Below are 20502 nucleotides of genomic sequence, written 5' to 3'. Positions count from 1 at the left end.
AAATTATATATATTTTTATAAATATTTTTTTTATAAAAATATTTTTTTTTTTTTTTTTTTTTTTTAAGAACATTTAGAATTATCTCATTTATTCTGTGTAAAAGCAGGTCAGCGTCTAGCACCTGATTATTCATTGTTCAAACCAAGAAGCATTAATTATAGCCATCCAGCATCAAGACTTAGCCCTTACTTATGAAAAACCATGTGATGTAGATTTAATTCTTGTTGAACTTGCCGTTGTCTTCAATTATTAAGTGAAATTAGTTAAATGTATGTAGCAAAGCAGCATACACTAATGATTTTCCCTCTTTGTCTTGCAGGTTTCCCTGATTTTTCCAGGGAGTTCTCCCCCTTTTCAGTGATGGAGGGGTTGCAGTGTGATGGCTGTGACTTCCGTGCCGAGTCATACGAGGACTTGAAGACACACATTCAGGAAGTGCACACTGTTTTCCTGCAGCCATCAGATGCAGATGAGTCGGACTCCCTGAGAGGAGAGGATGAAGAGGAAGAGGAGGAAAATGAGGATAAGGAAGACAAGGATGACAAAGATTACACGCCTCCTAAAGCTGGAATAAGTATGCCCACCACAATCAGATGCTGTCGTTATTTTGTTTAGGATTAAGAAGCATTTCTTTTCTCTGTTTTAGAGGCCTTGTAAGTGCTGATGCATTTTAATGAGTACACAAAGAAATGTGTTTCTCTTGCAGAAAAAAAATAATTATATGAATAAAAACTCTGATAATAAATATTCTAAAATATATCTTCAATACTTGATTTTATTTTATTTTATTTTATTTTAGGTCCCAACTCTTCTGAAGGGCCCAACAAGACATCACAGAAACCAACTACTGAAACCCATCTCCCTTTTTACCAATGCCAGTTCTGCGTCCGTTACTTTCGGTCAAAGTCGTTCTTGAGAAATCACACCAAAAAGGTCCATAATGTCACAGAGGAAAAATCAGATGCAAGAGTCTCCTCAGACAACGCTAAGCAGGCCAGCTACACTGTAATAATGCACAACGATCATTCAAAAGTGTATTCCTGTCAGTATTGCACATACAAGTCTCCCCGCAAAGCAAGGATCGTAAAACACCAACTGATGTATCACAACAAAGTTCCCTCTCGTAGCGGCAAAGCTCAGCCGGAGGGCACAGAGGCTGGGGAGGAATCTGGAACAGGTGCGGAACTCGTCAAGGGAACTTTTCCCTGCGAATGGTGTGACTACCAGACTGACCAGAAGGACAGCTGGACTGACCATGTGGTAAAGGAACACAGTGATAAGGTGAAGATCGTTTCCGGCCCTGAAAATCTAGAAGGAGAACCAAGTGCAAGCTCACCCAAGCCCAGCTCTCCAGCCTCTTCCTCTAGCCCAACGAGATCAAATATGACTTTCACCGGAAATGAAGTTTCAGTGGAGAACCCAGAACAAATGGTGGAAAAGTCAGTTGCAGAAATCTCATCCATTCAATACGCACAGATTAGCGCAGTCACTCCCAACAGCACTGGTTCTTCTATTTTGTCAAAAAGATTCGCCTCCACTGATGTCTCCAACAGCGTCTCACATGTGGACACCAACTTGGTCAATGAGGATGACTCCAGGAGCAGCTTGGAGGATGACGACGATGAAGAAGAAGTGGGCGATATAGACGATCCCAGCTATACGGGAATCCTCTCCGCAGACGCAAAGCAACTGTTAACAGATGGCGATAATAAATTACTGGAAACTAAAGGGATCCCGTTCAGAAGGTACATGAACCGATTCCAGTGCCCCTTCTGCTCCTTCCTTACGATGCACAGGCGGAGCATCTCCCGCCACATCGAAAACATTCACCTCTCTGGCAAAACAACAGTGTACAAATGCGATGAATGCCCCTTTATTTGCACCAGCCCTTTGAAGCTCGGCACGCACAAGCAGAGCCACAATCCCTCAGATTTAGAGACATTGGACCTTACAGGGGATAGCCCAGTCTCTCAGAACGACGGTGCCACAGAGCCGCTTAACGGGGGCAATGTAAGCTCCAGAGTAAATGGGAAGAAGGCAACCAGCACATCTAATGACCAGCAGAACTCTCATCGCTGCACGCTCTGCAGCTTCTCTACCACCACTCTAAAAGGTCTGAGAGTCCACCAGCAGCACAAGCACTCCTACTGTGATGACCTCGATTCCACTGTCTTTGAAGCCCAGACGAGCGACCAGCCAGACGCTGAAGTGGAAGCTTCTCCAGTGTTCCTGCAAAAAACCCAGACGTCCATATTGGGATCCACCACCAAGAAAACATTAGTTGCAGGAAAAAGAGCCAGGAAGTCCATAAATGACCTTCCTTTGGATCTGTCCTCTGTCAAAAAGAGAACTAGAATTGATGAGATTGCCAGCAACCTTCAAAGCAAAATAAGCCAAAGCCAGCAGGACATGATCATTAACCTGGATGACATGGACGACGAATACAACGGGGAAAATAACGGCAGTGGTGATGAGAGTAAAACCAACGACAACAGGAACCCGATCTTTGCTTACAACACGCATCTGTTCAATCAAGAATCCTCAGTCTCTCAAGAAGTAGGCAGAACAGGGAAAAGAAAAAACAACCCCAAGTTAAAACAGAGAAACATTCCAATATCTCTGACTCTGTCTGATGACAGTGAAAACATTTCAGCTGATCCCAGTGACGGCACCATCCACGAGAACATGGACTATTCAGATGATTCTGGAACCATGCGCTTCTACTGTAAACACTGTGAATACCACAACAAATCAGCTCGAAGTGTCAGCACTCACTATCAGAGGATGCACCCTTACATCAAGTTCAGCTTTAAGTATATCCTGGATCCTGAAGACCAGAGTGCTGTTTTCCGCTGTTTAGAGTGCTACATTGAGTACACGAATTACAATGACTTGCACCAACACTACATGGATCACCACCCGGAAGCAAGCAACGTGCTTAATTTTAACCAACCGCATCTTTTGTACATGTGCCGCTTTTGCTCATACACAAGCCCCAACGTCAGGAGCCTGATGCCTCATTACCAAAGAATGCACCCCACCGTAAAAATCAACAATGCCATGATCTTCTCCAGCTACATTGTAGAGCAAAGTCACAAGACCAGTGAATCGCAAACCCTTCGGGAGATATTAAACTCTGGCCCCAAAAGTTTTAACTCTTCTTCTTCAGTGCCCAGGTCCTCCTCAAGCCCTGTGCCAAAAACGGCTCCAAAGTCTCCAGAGGCCAGTGGTGAGACAGAATCTCTAAAAGAAACCGTCAGCAATGTGGTTGTCTATGACTGTGATGTGTGCTCCTTTTCCAGTGCCAACATGCACTCAGTGTTGGTCCACTACCAAAAGAAACACCCAGAGCAAAAGGCATCTTATTTCCGTATACAAAAAACAATGAAGGTGGTGTCAGTTGATCCGTCACATCCTTTAGCAAACTCCTCCTTCAGCCCTGCCATCTCCAGCACTCCTAAACAATCCAATGTAACTCCATCTGTGTATGGATCAGATGAAGAAATGTACTACTGTAAACACTGCGTGTACAGCAACAAGTCTGTGGTTGGTGTGCTGGTCCATTACCAAAAAAGACACCCGGAAGTGAAAGTGACAGCTAAATACATCAAGCATGGTCCTCCCACTCCTGGTCTAATGAAATTAATGGATGAACTGCAAATTGCTGCTCCCAAGCAGTTTTTGAAGCAGTTTCAAAATAATGGCCACGATGGCTCGAAAAACTCCAAACTAGGTGGTGGTGAAAAAGGGGAAGAAGAACTGTTCTTTTGCCAGCACTGTGATTACGGTAACCGGACTGTAAAAGGAGTGCTTATCCACTATCAGAAAAAGCACAGGGAAACCAAGGCCAACGCCGACCTGGTGCGCCGTCACACTGCAGTGGTGAGGAGCCAGCGCGAACGAGCACAGATGGTCCAGTCTGGCAGTACTTCCTCCACTGCGATCTCGGCTTCTGCTGATCACGAAAATGCGACGCCTATGCGTTCACTGAAGTGCAGACACTGTCCATATACAACCCCCTACGTTTACGCCCTGAAGAAGCATCTGAAGAAGGAGCACCCTACTGTCAAAGCAACAGCCATGACCATTTTACATTGGGCTTACCAAGATGGCATTCTGGAGGCAGGTTATCACTGCGAGTGGTGCATCTATTCTCATGCAGATCCCCAGGGCCTTTTGCTTCACTACCAAAGACGCCACCCTGAGCATAATGTTGATTACGCATACATGGCCAGCAAGCTGTGGGCAGGCCCAGAAACCACCCAGCAAGGAAATACGGATACAAAACATTACAAATGTAAAGATTGTGCCTTTGAGGCTTGCTCTATATGGGACATTACAAGTCACTACCAGGCCGTCCACCCCTGGGCTATCAAAGAGGATGAATCTGTGCTTTTGGATATCATCAAAGGTGATGGCACTGTTGAAAGTTTCCAGCAGCAGGTTACAAAGGAGCCTGGACTTCTGAATTGCCAGTCTGATGAAGGAGTACTAGTTATTGCCACCCCACCTCAAGAAACCCAGTCCCACCCACGTCTTTCTATTTCTAACAATCCTTATCAATGTACTGTGTGTCTGTCAGAGTACAACAGCCTCCATGGCCTCCTCACTCACTATGGCAAGAAGCACCCAGGCATGAAAGTAAAAGCTGCAGATTTTGCACAAGAGGCAGACATCAACCCCAGCTCCGTTTATAAATGCCGGCACTGTCCGTATGTAAACTCCCGCATTCACGGAGTCCTCACTCACTATCAGAAACGGCACCCCTTGGTGAAGGTAACCGCCGAGGACTTTGCAGACGATATAGAGCAAATCTCTGAATTGCACGAAGGAGACGACAAGTTCAAAACTCAGAGGCAGGGCTACGGTGCCTACAGATGCAAGATGTGTCCATACACCCATGGGACACTTGAGAAACTTAAAATCCATTATGAGAAATATCACAATCAGTCAGCCTCAGATATGTTCACACCCTCTCTGAGTAATTTTGCCTCCTTCAGAGAAACGGAGCCGATTGCTGAATGCAGCAGCAGTAATATGTCAAGCACTGCTAAAGTCCAGGAGGTGAGTGAGTTGGACTTTGCCCTCTCTCAGTTACCCATCAATAAGCCAGAGAAACACGCTGTGTTCAAGTGTCAGCTTTGCAAGTACTTCTGCTCCACAAGGAAAGGCATTGCCCGCCACTACCGCATCAAGCACAACAATGTGCGCGCTCAACCAGAGGGTAAAAACAACGTCTTTAAATGTGCATTGTGCTCTTACACAAACCCTATCCGCAAAGGCCTGGCCGCACACTACCAAAAGCGCCACGATATCGATGCCTATTACACTCATTGCCTGGCTGCCTCCAAGACGATGAGCGATAAGCCCACCAAAGTGATTGCTCAGCCGCCATCAGATGGGGAATGCTCAGAAATGAGCGAGGAGTTGCGTTTGGCGGTAGAGAGGCGGCGATGTAACCTCTGCGGATTCCAGGCCTTCAGCAGGAAGAGCATTGTTTCGCACTACATAAAACGCCACCCTGGCGTCTTCCCCAAGAAGCAGCATTCCAGCAAACTCGGCCGCTACTTCACCGTTATTTACGCTAAAGAGCCTGAGAAGGCTGAGGAAGGCTTGCCGGAAGAAGAGGACAAAGAGGTGTTGGAGGTCCCGCTACAGCCGGAGGAGGACGGTGATGATGACTGGCTTCCTTTCAAGTGTCTGAAATGCTACCGGTTGTTCTTTAGCACGGGGCAGCTGCTATCTATGCACTACAATGACCATCACAGCGTAGACCTTAAGAGGGATTTCTTGGTGTCATCCACCCCTGAGGATGAGGAGTCTGAGTTATACGAATGCTCCCACTGTGAATTGAAGTTTACGGGTCTACCTGATCTGGCCGATCATCTACTGCAGCACAATGAGGAGTTTGAGAAGAGAGTTATGAGACTGGAGAGGAAGAAGCAGGTTCTTGGCAAGCAGAAAGGAACAGAGCCGCCGGATAATAAACATGAGAAGGTGAGCATAATGAGCTCTCATGGAATTATTTTGGCTTCAGACGGACAGTTCAGAATGTCTCTTTTATGAGCAATTAGTATCTGTTGTAGCGTGTGAATGTGTGTATGAATGGGAATGACTGATTTCATTGTAAAGCGTGTTTGAGGGTCCTGAAAAGTGCTATGCAAGTCTGATATCAATTCATTTCATTTCATAGATGATACTCATAGCACTTTTATGTAATATAAAACTTGACTACCTGGTCCCAGAGGCTGAAATGTATAGACAGTCCAAGAAGACAAAGACCAAAGTGGATTTCTTCCATTTTCAGGTCCAAGTTGAAAAAAGAAAACATCGTAGTGGTTAATGCAAACCTAGATTGTTTAATCATAATAGTCACAACTACTCAAAAACATAATGGCATCATTCCATTTGTGCTTTCTGCCTTTCTGTAGTTGTACATAACAATGCATTTTAATTAGTTTCATTGAATGGTTGTTAAAAATACCTTCAGACTTATCGGAACGGTTAGAAGTTTTAACTTCCTGGAGAAAATGTAAGCTAAAAAGAACATGACTTATCAAATATTTTTTGTTTATTAATAGTTTAGTCATTAGGGAATCTTAACTGTATAATTTTTCTACAGCTTCTATAAAAATGGTTGAATAAACCAGATTCAGTCTTTTTTTTTTTTTTTTTTTTTCATTTTTGTCATCAGGAAAGCCTTGCAAATAAAACCCCCATAGGATTCAGGTGCAACTTCTGCGTGGAGATCCACCCGACCCTCCGAGCCATCTGCAACCACCTTAGGAAGCACGTCCAGTATGGAGAAGCCAAACGGGGTCGTGTCAAGGTGAGCAAAGCCGTTCGATATCTCTGTGTTACCGATGTAGTCGTAGGCAAGTCATTCTTTCCAAGGACGTAATTACACAAATGTTTAACACAACAATAATACATGTACAAAAGGTAAAAGATGCTTTCAATCACACTTTAACGCTAGTATCTTTAGATCATGAGCTAATCATCTCAGCGTCTTGAGACGCTCGTGTTAACGACTTAATTGTTATGTAATTGCGAGAATCCACTTATGGTTATCAGGAGGTATGCGGAGTGTCGTGCCGGCATGCATGGCTGGTATTTTAATCACTGCAGCAAGTGATTGGCTTAAAATGTGTCATCAAACAGGGATGCTCCAGCTCCGGCAATCTCTCATATTTTGCATACTGTAAGAAAAACGATTTTTCACATTTTTGATTTAACATGACAAAAGGTATGAAAGAGGGATGTGGGACCACTTGAAATTGAAAACTTGTGAGTTTGTTTTAAATCTAAGAGGAAAGTTCAACTTACAGTGTTCCTAAATGATTAAGAAAAGTTCTGAATTTCAATTATTTTCCAATCTCTGTAGGAAGAAAAAATAATGCGCTCTTCCATCCATCCATGTCTCTCTACAGTTTGTACTTCCATCCATGTTTGTGTGTGTGATACATCCCTCCATCCTACATAGTTTATTTTTATCTTAAGAGATCAAATGGACTAAAAACTTCTGAAAAGTATTGCAATTGGATCTGAAAAATCCGTAGGCTCTTCATGCTTAATAAGAACTTTAACATCATAACAAATGTATGTAGACAGTGTCCTAGATTTCCTTCAGTACACCAAGCTCTAATTCCTGCCCCCTTGCTGTTGTAATCATCAACAATAGGATGTCAAACTGTTCCTGTAAGAAAATTAAGCTCCCCTCAAAATGACACTCCATGCAAATGTAAAGATTCCTGCTGTGCTAAAATGATCCACGGATCTTTTTTTAGGGTGTTGTAAAAGCACACTCTGCTGGTCCCCGGTGATTCTGTTGTATTTTCTAACTCCCAGCCTCTGAAAATTGCAGTAGTCTGAAATGAGTTGTGCTGTCCCATCCTAAGCAAGACGATGGAGCTGTGAGCTGTAACTTTTTAGACAGTCACTGGCAACAGTTTGTGCATTAATAATCCACTGAGACTACCACAGAGGGCAACGGGCCTGGGGATCCAACGACATACTCGGACCGAGGCCTGACTCGTCCATCAAACTTAGCCTGTGTTTACTTTTACTTGTCCAGGAGGAGGTAGGCAGGCAAGCACAGAGCATGAAGCAGGAAAAGTTTTAGGCTTGCTCTATATGTTTTTTTGTGACTATCACAACACCTATATATATATATATATATATATATATATATATATATATATATATATATATATATATATATATATATATATATATATATATATATTTATATATATATTTTTTTTTTTTTTTTTTTTTTGGTTGGTAGCAAGTAGTGCATAATAGCAAAGTGGGACAATAACTGTACATAATTTTCTTTTCTTTTTTTTCTTTTTTTTTGCTTTCCAAATCAAAATCTGCAAAGTGTTTGGTGCATTTGTATGCAAACTCCACGAGTATATATTTAGCAATACCATCTTTCGCTGTGATTAGAGCTGCGATTCCTTTGGGCTATTTCTCCACCAGCTTTTTGTCTCCAGAGACTGAAATCTTTGTCCATTCCTCCCTATAAGATCTCAGTCAATTTGGATGGAACGCATCATTGAAGATCCAATTTGACCTTTTGCCACATATTCTTAATGTAGGTCTGAACTTTGTACCATTGTGACACATGAACAGGCTTCGAGCTAAACCATTTCATTGCAGCTCTAGGGTTGGGTTGCTGTCTTCCTTAAAAGGCAAACCTCCAGGCACTCTTTAGTCTTCACACCTTCAAACAAGGTTTCCTCCAGGACTAGCCCTTTATTTAGGCACTTCGATTTATTTAAGAAAACCATACCCACAGCCTGATGCTGCCTCAGCCATGTTTCAACGTGGGGATTTTGTGCAGTGTTGGTTTTTCACCACACGTGGTGTTCTGCATGCATCCCACACAGATTTTTACTTAAGCAACAATTCACAGCCATGGATCATTTGCATTTCACTATTGTAAGTTTTAAATTAACATATTTACTTTATTGATTAAACTTACCATATAAGAGGAAGAGTTAAAAGCAATGTTTTTCAAATGTTTTTTTTTTTTTTTTTTTGTTTTGTTTTTTTCAAATCGAGTTTTAAATCAGGAAGGGTTTCTGATGTAGATGAAGAGCAGGCAGCAATGGTGAATTCAGGAACTGGTTGTCTCTGTGGTTGGTGCTTCTTATTTATGGCTGCCTGAAGTGCAGGGTCAGGTCCTTTACACAGGCAAAATGAGTTTTCTCTTGGCAATAAAGAAAAGGAGTGCAGTGGTTGTCTTTCTACTCTCCATGGTCGTAGTTACTGGCCTGCTTCTCCAGCAGATGAGGAAAATAAAAGGGAAACCGAAGGATTTTGTTTGCTTGTCTGTTTGTGCAAATAGAAGCAAAATTCATGCAAAGTTCCAGCTTTAATTTCTAGCCAAACCAAAGTGATCCGTTATAATAAACAGTTATGGACTGACATGCTGATTGAGTAATAATGAGTTTTAAGCACCACAAATTAATCCAGTGGGTTAAAATTTGATTGGTGCGTCCGTCTCAGTGAACGAACAGTTTTTCTTTTCTTTTGCTTTGCTTCGCAGCAGGAAGTCGCCGACGTACCCCTGACTGTGCCCTCACACACTCTAACCAACGGCGTCCTGGAAGAGGACGAAGCAGCCGAAGTCGACGGCACCGACGGACCCGAAACCTCATCGTTCTCCCCTCCGTTTTCAACTCGTTCCGCCGATCAGAACGTTGACGGCGTCGAACTGGAGACCCTGGATCCGGACGCGGAGGTGGAGGGACGGGCGGCCGCCCTCGTGGCTGCCGCCAGAGCCACGACGTCGGGGACCCAGCTGAATCACCGGCTGGCAACCGGGGGCCACGCGTGCTCCCAGTGCGACCGGGTCTTCATGTCCATGCAGGGGCTGAGGTCTCACGAGAGGAGCCATTCGGCCATGGCTCTGTTCAACAAAGAGGACAAATACAGCTGCCAGTACTGCCATTTCGTCTCACCCTTCAGACACAAGTAAGTGAAGAGGAGTCAAGCTGCTGAAACCTGACGTTATTTTCCTCTTCATCTTCGATGCAAATATAGGTTTACATATGAATACGTGCATTTACATACATTCCTGCATGTGGCTCTGTGGCTCGGTTGGTCCCTTCTTACAGGTTCAGTTTAAAAGAAATGAATTGAAGAAAAGAAATTGAATGGATCCCTGAACTTCACCATTAGGTCACTAAAACATTGTTCCTACATAGTCTTTAAAATGAATCAAATTAGATTCCTGCTTCAGAATTGGAACAGTTTCCATCTTTCCTACTTCCTGTCTCTCTTCTGTCCTTCTCTTTGTCTGTCCTTGTCTCCCATCCTTTCCCGTGTCATTCCCTTTTCGTTTTCTTCTTGTCTTCTTCCATCGTCACATTCTTCGTTTTCTTTGTCTTCCCTGCATTGTTCGTGCTGTCCTTTCCTGTTGTTCTTGCTTGTTCTATTTTCATCCTTCCTCACTTGCATCCTTCCTTTTTTAATTTATTTCTTATCCTTCCTATAGTCTTTCTGTCCTTCTTTATTTCTTTCTGTCATGACTAGTTTCCTTTCATATTCATCGTTCTTTTCTTTCCTACCGTGTATTTCTGTCCTTCCACCCTTCCTTATCGTTGTCTTGTTCTTGCCTTTCCTTCCATAATGTGATCCTTTCCTAACTCCATCCTTGTTATTCAATCCTTCCTTTCCTCACCGTCTTTCCTTCCTTGTGTCCTACATTCTTCATTCTGTTCTTTCGTGTCTTCCCTTCCTTCTACGCATGTTGTGTTCTTTCACTTTCTTTCTTCTTGTCTGAGTTTGTGCTTTTTGCTACATCCATATATAAAACCTCCCTAGTGTAGAGATTCATTAGAAATTTTTGATTCTATTTTTAAGAAGTTGAACAGGACAGAAGACGCTGGGAATCTGAGTCTGGAACATTTTTGTATTTTTTGCGTTAAAAAGCAGCTAACAGCGGGCAAATTTGAAGGACGGCGTTTGTAAACACAGGATTTATGAATTCAGATGGGAGCAGTGACTAGAAGCTCATACATGTGGGTGGGATGGGCCTACATTACAGTACCGGTTCTGTTAGTCCTGTCTTGAATTAAGAAGAATAAAAACTAACTCGGGAGTTAAAACATTTCATTAACTCCACTTGTATTGGTCACCACCAGCCTGCCTCCCGTTACTGATGAAAGCATTTGCTTCTCCTGGCTCAGCAGAGGTTTGGAGCTCAGATCGAACTCGTTTTTTCAGCACCAGAGTCAGTCAAGAAAAACCCGTTCTAAGCAACCGTTTCTTTTGCACACAACCCGGTTTCACATTTGTCCAAATATCCATTTTGAGCATTACGTTTGTGGGACAATGCTAAAAGAATATCTTGTTTTTTTGCAATATATATATATATATATATATATATATATATATATATATATATATATATATATATATATATATATATACATATATATATATATACATATATATAATTTCTTGAGTTGTTACATCATTTGTGACATTATGCGCTGTAGGTGCATTAATTCTTTTACTTCACATCAGGCAGGGAGAATGGTCTCACTTAGTCACTTAGCTGAATCTGCATGCACCGTTTGTTGGAGATGCAGGCCCCAGTTTCCTACATTTCAAACCGTTTCCTCGAACACCCTTCCATTCTGACAACATCTGCCGTTTCAATCGCCTGGCTGTTGAACTCATTTTGTTCCGAGCACAGTTTTACACCTCGCTCTGTTTACCTGATCGCAATCCCTCCGAATCTCCAATCTTCTCCGAGATTTCCTGCCTGTTAGGAGAGCGAAGGGCAAACATTACAGCGAGAGACGGGACATTTTGGTCCTGCGATTTGTTTTATCTGCCGCAGAGACGGCGAGAGCGAGAGGGGGAAAGGGAGAATCCTCATCTCCTCTGAGCTCCCAGGTGTAATCCCTCTGCACTGTACATGCCCCGACCCAGAAAGAAGCTGCGTTCTCGTGCCACCGCAGAGGGACTGGCGTTAAAAAACACAGCTCCAACCATCGCCACAGGATACTGACGCACTCATTCCCTGAAGGGGATTGTGGGTAGATGAGTTCATCCCTCTTGGCTCCATGTTATGCAGTCATTAGCAAATATTTAGCTCTTGTTAGTTAGATGAACATCATTACCCTTTTCTCCTTTCTCCTGTTCTAATCCAAACATTCCTCCTTTATTTATTTTATTTATTTTATTATTTTTTTCATGTTTTGCATCACGGCAGCCTGGACAGACATGTGCAGTCTCACCATGGTCACCACAAGCCGTTCAAGTGCAAGTTCTGCCCCTTTAAGTCTGCCTACGCGAGTCGCTTGAAGAGCCACCTGCATAAGGCCCACACAGGTAAACACACACCTGCACACACAGTTGCATTGAGTCACACGTTACAGCAGAAAGCAGAAGGACTAAAACAGCAACAAATTCATTACTATACAGAGCACAGCTTAAGATCCGTTTCTGCTGAAACGCAAAGTTGCTTATCTTCAGCTGAGGATAAAAGTTCGCTGATGTCTTCTGCTGTTCGACCAGGAACTTGAAATGTTCAAAATGTGATGTTCTCCCTAGATAAAGCTCAGTAAGGCAGTGATTTTCCAGCCTAACCACTTCTTGTGAAGCCACATTGCAGTCAGATCAGATTTGCTACCTTGCTTTTTGAGCACATGCAACAGAAATGAGGAAACTTGAATCTGTGGCGGCGTCACGGTGACGATGTCGGCAACACCGACTGATAAGATCAAGGCTTTTTGAAATGGCTCGGCCACCAGTTTTACCAGCAGTTTACTACTGTGAATCGTTTCAGTGAGATCTCTATAATTAACACAAATAAATAAAAAAATTTATAGTTTCTCAAGTGCTCTACCAGAAGCCTTTTTAATTTATCTCGATGGAAATCAAACGCTAAATACCTGGTCAGACTTTTAGTTCAGTGGAGAATTTTTCAACCACACCCAAATTCCTTCCACTTCGTTTCCAAAAGTCTGTATTTTCTTCTGTGCCATTTGAAAAGTTGCCATGCCCCTTAAAACTTAAAACTTTTCTTTTTTATACATTTTGTTCTTGTTATGACCTCGAACATTAACGTATGTTATTGGGATTTTATGTGATACACCAACACAAAGCGATGTATAAATGTGAAGTGGAAGGAATGCCATAAAAAAATATTTAACATTCTTGACAAATAAAGATCTGAACTTTGATTAGGCAATGCTAACACATTGATCTGAAGCTATTTTATTAAAGCCATGGGGTCGAGAACCATTTTTGACAGCCTCTAACTGGATTGAATATTGGTGTTTGAACTGTCCAAAGCTTTAGATGTAGTTTTACAGCCCACTGCCGTTTGTGTTTCATGTTTCACATTCTTGTTTGCCAGTATCATTTGAAAACCAATTCACAATTATGTGCTATTTTGTGTTGGTCCAAAAAAATATACAGTGTAGTTTGTGGTCATAACGTCACAAATGTTCCAGGAGTACGAATATTTTTACTAGATACCACGAATACAAAGGGGAGCCCTAATGATTCCAGGTTATCTTGCCTGTTACAAAATAATACAGATGGCTTTGTTTCTGCAAAAAAAAAAAAAAAAAACTAACTGTTTCTCTAATAATGGATAACAATATATATATATATATATATTTTAACATTTGTTCATTTCCTTCCAGGTGAGCAGTACACATACAAGTGCTTGTCCTGCCCATTCTCCTCTATGACCATCAGCCAGCTGAAGGAGCATTCTCTGACGGACCACGGCGAGGTTCTGACCCTCCCGAAACTCCGAGCTGCCACCCAGGCTGCGCACGCTGCTATCAGGCTCCCCCGACAGGCTGCGCACACTGACCATTCTCATCTGACCACAGATGGTATAACGTCATCTTCAATAAGTTTTTCAATAGATGGGAGACTACTCGATAGTATCAGGCGGAGAAATTGAGAAGTTTTTGAAGGTTTACACGCTGATGTCTTGGATGCAGATTACAAAACGGGCCGGATGGAGATGAAAGTAAAAGTTGCCCTGTGTACTTTCTCACATTCTATAGCATTAGTTGGAAGATTTTTTTTTTTTATCCCCCCCCCCTCCAAGTCAAGCTAACAAGTTTCACATCAACTATTTTCATTCCCTTTTTTATGTCAGACATCTTGATGCACTTACAAAGACAAAATCTGCTTTGGATTCTTGCCTTCCAGGTCTCCCCTCAGTTTCGTCTTTGACGCCTTTTCTTTGCCGAATATGTTTAGTCGAAGCGGCGCTCTGGCTGCAGCTTGACACGCTGCTGTGTTTTTTAGGTGTTGCCGTGGTTTTTTTTTTTTTTTTTTTTTTTTTTTTTCCAGCCGCGTCGTCGCTTGCAGGCTTTTCTTGGCAGCAGCTGTCACCTTGCTGCTGGAGCTGTGGAATCTTCCCTGGAGCCGGAGCGGTGCAGCATTCCTCAGTGCACCATCCACTGCTGTCAGCTGTGCACTACCAGGACAAATGAAGCATTGAGAGAGAGCAGAGCTGACATATTGAATGTCTCCATGCTGCGTCAAACCAGCCACCTTCCGCTGAATATCTGAAATTCAGACCAAGCAAGTCTTTATTTCTTTTTTTGTTCTTCCTTGTGAAGATCGCCTGGTCAATTGCCTCTGCTTTTAGAAGCAAAATCTGTCGGTAATCGAACTGACACTCGAACCTGAAAATATTTAAGCTGACAATGTGGTTGTGATTTTGATCAAGACCGTCAACAACTGCATGGTTCTCCTTCTTCAACAGCGGAAACAGGAGCGCCGGCTCCATTTCATTCAAATCACCACTGAATTTGTTTTGTTTCTGCTTTTCGTCTTTTTTTTAAATTATTTTTTCAGTGCAGAGAGGATAATAAAACATTAATCAATTGTGGTACATCTGAACTTCTCTACCTCTTCTGCAAATGTCTAAAATCGGATCTTAGACAAAAAATAAAATGTAAAAAGTGCAAGCTTTCCTTTTGTAGCTCTTCTCACTTTGAGTGCTGAATTCGGCTTTTCCTGCATGGGTACATGATCTATTAGTGTGCCTTCCGCTTATTTATTGATGTGTTGGAGGCTCAAAGTAGGACGAAAGCATGAGCCCAATCACTGATATCATAGACCCTTGGGAGGGGGGAAAGGAGGATGAAGATGACTGAAGACGCTCATGCTTACTCTCTTATATATACGATAGTGAAATTGCGCAGTTTGACACAGCAAATCAATTCAGTGCTGTAGCAGTGGGTGGATTACTTTGTTTTATGCAAGACGTGTATGAATTAAACAAATGAGCCAGTGATGTGAACAGTCTTGCGGATGCACGTTTGAAGCTTAAGCTACACAAAATGTGACTTCTGTGACTTGTAGTTTCTGACTTGAAGTTTCTTTTTGTTTGTGGGCCAAACAGATGTTATTTGATTTATGTTCATATTTTATTAGAGTGACTCAACAACCTCAAGTCTGCTACACGTCAGCAGATCTTGTTTTGTCTTCATAATGCAGAGGTCCGCTTAAGTTCCTCATGAATAAGTTTCAAAGGTGTGATGAGCTCGGATACCTGTAGCATCGTCAATAAGCAGAAAATATGTAAATATGTGTTATCATCCTGAAAGCTACAGGTTGATCATACATAGGAGAAAATGTATTTTTTGTAGTCTGGAGATGAGGGAAATATGAATTTAAATGGATATTTAAATGGATTGTCAATATAAAATGCAGTATTTCAGTTCGAGTGAAGTTGTGTTTTTATGTTGGCCAGTTCCAGAAAGAGCTAAACATCTTGTACCGTTCTAATAAATTATTGTTCAATTATAAAACCAGAAGTGAAGGAAGGTTTGTATTTATTTGGTCAGTTATTACACAGCCGAGGAAATTTAGAAGTATTTTTAAACGGTGCAGAATTATGAAATGGAAACAAAAAAAAAACTACTGGCTGTTTTAATTTAGTTTTTTTTTTCCTTTATTTTTGTTTGTTTGTTTTGTTTTTACAAGAAAGGCTGAAAAGTAGGATGTTCAGTCCCATTTATTCCAAACTGACATTTTGTTGTAATCACAGTTGCAACTCTGTCGGGCTATGTTTCCAGCTACTTTAATTTAACTTTAATTTTATTTTTGCACATAAATCAATTAGAATTTATTTTTTTTTATTCAGCTAGAATGATGGAGAGGGCTGTGAACAGCCATTATCAGGTCTTTGTTGTAAAGGTCTGGACTCTGACCTGGCCATCATAAAACATGATTATGCTTTGAGCAGAGCCTTTCCATTTTATCTCTGGATGTGCGATTAGATTGTTGTCCTGCTGAAACGTGAACCTCTGCCCACTCTCGTGTCTTTAGGTGACTTTTAATAGAATTTCTTATAGGATTGCTTTTTGTTTAGCTCCATCCCTTCTCTCATCATCTTTGACCATCTTCACAATATTCACAATTTTTCCACCAAGAAGCTATTTTCAGGTTGACATACGGTGTTGCTTTTAGCTGCAGCATTTTTACGTTGCAGTGTAACAACGGCTTTCTTCCAGCATTTAAAGTAACTGGATAGAAGTTGTTCCGTTCAGAGATTCTCCCACCTGAGCTGTGACTCTCTGCAGCTCCCATAGAGTTACCACAGGCTGCTTTTCTGATTGCTTTTCTTGCCCATTCTGCCAGTTTCGGTAGGCTTGCCATACTGTTTCTGTTTTAAAGGGATTCATTGGGCATTGTTACACGAACTATCCAAAGCTTGGAATGTTGCTTTATAAGCTTTCACACAGTCCTTCATTTTTGACATGTCTGTTGTGTGGTTTGCAATTAACAGCTGTAATTTCCTGAGATGAAATGACTCAATTTTTAAGATTGTAATATTCTCTCTCTTTCTCCTGCCTCTTTCTCAGATCCGTCGGACCTGGAGCCAGCTGATGTTTGCGAGGAGCTCACTCGCTACAAGCTGGCTTCCCGGAGTCAGATGTCTTCCAACTTCCAACCCGGCAGCTCCACGCCGTGCGGCTTGCTCACGTGCGAGTTCTGCGAGTTCAGCTCCGGGTACATGCAGAGTCTGCGGCGGCACTACAGGGACCGCCACGGCGGCAAGAAGCTCTTCAAGTGCAAAGACTGCTCCTTCTTCACCTGCTGCAAGTGAGAGAAAGCTCCCGACCTTCTTATCGAAGCGCTCCCGTTTTTATTTTGAAATGTTACTAAGGGTGCAAAATCCGTCCGTAAATGTTTTTCAGGGATAACTTTTCACTGCATGTCGAGGCTGGTCACAACAACAGCGGAAGCGGGGATTTACCTAAGGAACTGCATTGCCCTCTCTGCCTCTACCACACCAAACACAAGAGCAACATGATTGACCACATTGTTCTGCACAGAGGTACGTATTACTGGTCATGGGAAGTATGAGTTTTACTGGAGCGGTTCGAGATTTTTGCCGTTTGTTTATTTATCAGTGAAAACTCTCCTGTTGTTCCAAGGTTCCAACATACACATCGAGTAAAGAATTAATCTAAGAATTTTTTTTTACAGTTTGACTTATTTGACATCCTGTTCTAATTTCTAGATTCTTATTATTTATGTTTGACATGCAATGTATTTTTATATAAGGGTTTAATTCTACGATTCAATTTGAAATTCAGTTTTATCTACTCTGTTCAACGAATGAAGCTGAGCTTAAGGCTTAGTTTAGGTTTAAAGAAATTTAGTTTAGCTTACTTTATTTTATTTTAATTTTTTTGTCTTAGTTTAGTCAAGTTTCCCTTAGTTTGGGTCAGTTTGCCTTAATTTTTCTCGTTTTAAGTCAATTAACGTCTTAAAACAAGGTTCTTGGTCGGGTCATGTTTACAGAACCTGCTAATTCTTTAAACACACTAATAAAATCCAAACCAAAGAAACAGACTTTCCATCAACTTACCCTTTATGAATCTTCTGTGTTCGTTGTTTATAAAAGTTTTATTTCTACTTGACATTTTTATGGTGGATGGAGAAGATTTTCAGTAATGCATCTAATGTAAGCCTCGACCTAGTGTAGATAAAGTCAAACGTAAGTAAACGTTAACATTTTAGTTCCACAGACTGGAAAACTGCTGCTTCTTTACTTTTTTTTTTCTTCCCCTGGGGTCTGTCACTGGTTCCCTGGCAACCTCACAGTGACGTCAACGACTACAGGAAGTCCCACAGTGCTCTGTTTGCTTTTCCTCACAACAGCCCACAAAATGTGCAGCACTGCACACATATCTAATTTAGATTCACACAAATCTTCCTCCTCCTCTTCCCGTCTGTTAAGAATGAAACTAATTTTCACTTCCCTCTCCATCAGAAGATCGTGTGGCTCCTCTGGAGATCAGCCGCTCCAAGCTGTCGCGTCACCTAGAGGGCCTTGTGCTTCGCTGCCACAAGTGCACCTTCACATGCTCAAGTGACCATGCCCTGCAGCTCCATCTGCAGAAGCATGACGAGCTTAAGCCCTACCAGTGCCAGCTCTGCTACTATGACAGCAGCCGCAGCAGCCAGCTAGAGGAGCACCTTCGCCTTGAGCACAAGGTCAGTTGGAGACCAATATGTGCGGTTTTGCATAGCTACATTTTCCATGGGTACACAGAAACTATGAGCGGACTTTCAATGAGCGGAGTCTTGTTGGGTGAACTACACCAGGGAGTTTAGTAGCAGCAGAAGAAATGGATACCTTTGTAACTAGGTTAAAATCAGAGAAGAAAATAAATAAGGCTGGACTTGGGATGTTTCAGAAAGGAGACTTTTCTTTGATGGCTGCAAAAACAAATGATCTCTTGCTGAAGATAAACTATTTTTGCCTTTGTTTTCCTCTGGAATCTAAATCCTTCAAAAGCCTCCATTTCTAATTAAAATTCTTTTAAAAGTGTGATGAAGAGAGCAGCACCGTTTCAGGGTGAAGCTAAAGAATTCAGAGATCGATCTTTTTGTGCTGAGAGCGTTGCAGAGCACCATTCACCTAATTCTTCAGCAGGTGTTTCACAAAGTGCAAAAAGAAAGAATAACCTCTTTTAATCTGTTTCACGAGGTTCTAAAAAAATCATCAGTTTAATTAAATATATGTGAGTAACTGCATTTTGTGACTCTTATAATTGTAGCTCTATTTAGTAAAAAAAAAATGCAGGCCTTCTAAAAAGCAAAAGTTATCCCAAATCACAGAAGAGAACATAAATATTGATTTTCAATCAAGTTTTTCTGATTAAACTTGAACCTGCTTTGCTTTTATATTTAATGCTCTGAATCTTGTTTAGATCTGGTTATTCTAGCTTTAATAAGCATATAAAAGTCACCGAATGTTCCTGATCCAAATTAAAATGAAAGAAAAAAAACTTTCTTTAGAAAAGTGGGAAAAAAAAGGGGTGTCAATTTTGCACAGTTCTTGAGTTGCAGTATTTTAAACTCCTCCAAATGAAAGGCATAATAAAAGCTCTCAACAGAATGCTGACGTCTTGTTTCTGATCAGGTCATCCGTAACTTCGAGCTGATGGGCCGAGTCAACCTGGATCAGCTGGAGATGCTGAACGAGCAAGAGAGCAGCGCAGAGGAGGAAGCTGAGAGTGAAATTCTGGAGATGGTGGCGGACGGAGAGGCCACCATGCAGGGGGAGGAAGAGGAGGAGGACGAAGAGGAGGTGGACGACGATGACGACGACGGAATGGAAATCATCGAGAACATGGTGGATGACCAGGAGGAGACGGATGACAAAGGCAGGGAGGAAAACATCAGAGAGGACGGGGAGAATGAGGCGGTGGAGGAAGAGGAGCAAGAAGAGGAAGAACTGCAGGAGGAGGAGGAAGATGATGAAGAAGAAGAAGAAGAGGAGGAGGAGGAACAAGAAGTCAAGGAGGTAGTGAAGGAAAACACTGTCCCGCAAGGTAAAACTCCACATCAACCAAAGGCACTTCTTGTATGAAATGTTTATGGAACATAAGAAGAAATAATTTAACACTTTTAGCAGTGTTAGAATGATGAGCTAATATTTAAAGGAGCAGCTATTTCCATCAGATACAAAGAGGTAGAAACGGCAGCAACCGGTTGTGACCGAGCTGCCGGTGAAAGTAGCTAAACTTTTCTGTGGACCAACTCTTAACTGGCTCACTTTGCGCTGAACTTAACCATTTGTTTCAACTCCGTTTCCCAGAAGTCCTCGCGTCTCCCAGCAGCACCAGCTCTGGGCCAAGCGGCGGAGAGAAGCGACTTCCCTGCGAGTTCTGTGGCCGCTGCTTCACCAACAGCCTGGAATGGGAGAGGCACGTCCTGCGACACGGCATGTAAGTCTCAGCGCTGCTGCTTCCATCTGGGCTTTTTTCTCTCTTTTTCTCCCTCTCTCTTTCTCTCTGCCTCTCTCCCTCTAACTACCTCTCTGTCTCTCACATGTTGGTTCTAAAAATGGACCAAAAGTTGACTGGAAGCTGCTAATTTCACTCTGGAAAAGTATGGGTTTTGGAATTTGCTGTAGGAGCCCAGGAATTAATTTGCTTTTATGGATTCCATCTGCCAAAGTTGCGCCTCCAGGAAGCCAA

The 20502-nt window shown here is 42.2% G+C and overlaps 1 protein-coding gene across 5 annotated transcripts in view; it reads left to right on the top strand.

Moving 5' to 3' along the window:
* znf462 (zinc finger protein 462) overlaps positions 1–20502 on the top strand; it is a 57471-nt gene that overhangs the window by 33174 nt on the left and 3795 nt on the right. For 3 of the 5 annotated variants that reach the window (XM_015027570.1, XM_015027571.1, XM_015027572.1), the window contains exons 2-12: positions 321–575; positions 801–5998; positions 6696–6830; positions 9558–9985; positions 12237–12355; positions 13678–13875; positions 16870–17110; positions 17206–17345; positions 18288–18511; positions 19443–19854; positions 20121–20250. In XM_015027570.1, coding sequence (XP_014883056.1) covers positions 362–575; positions 801–5998; positions 6696–6830; positions 9558–9985; positions 12237–12355; positions 13678–13875; positions 16870–17110; positions 17206–17345; positions 18288–18511; positions 19443–19854; positions 20121–20250 — 7439 coding nt within the window. In that variant the 5' untranslated portion in view covers positions 321–361. The remainder of the gene's footprint in view (positions 1–320; positions 576–800; positions 5999–6695; positions 6831–9557; positions 9986–12236; positions 12356–13677; positions 13876–16869; positions 17111–17205; positions 17346–18287; positions 18512–19442; positions 19855–20120; positions 20251–20502) is intronic. The other 2 variants (XM_015027573.1, XM_015027574.1) reach the window with 2 other exon arrangements.

Source organism: Poecilia latipinna, unplaced genomic scaffold (assembly GCF_001443285.1).
Source record: "Poecilia latipinna isolate Pla-1442-1.1 unplaced genomic scaffold, P_latipinna-1.0 Scaffold103, whole genome shotgun sequence".
Lineage (NCBI taxonomy): Eukaryota > Metazoa > Chordata > Actinopteri > Cyprinodontiformes > Poeciliidae > Poecilia > Poecilia latipinna.
This window is presented reverse-complemented; position numbering and strand designations above follow the sequence as displayed.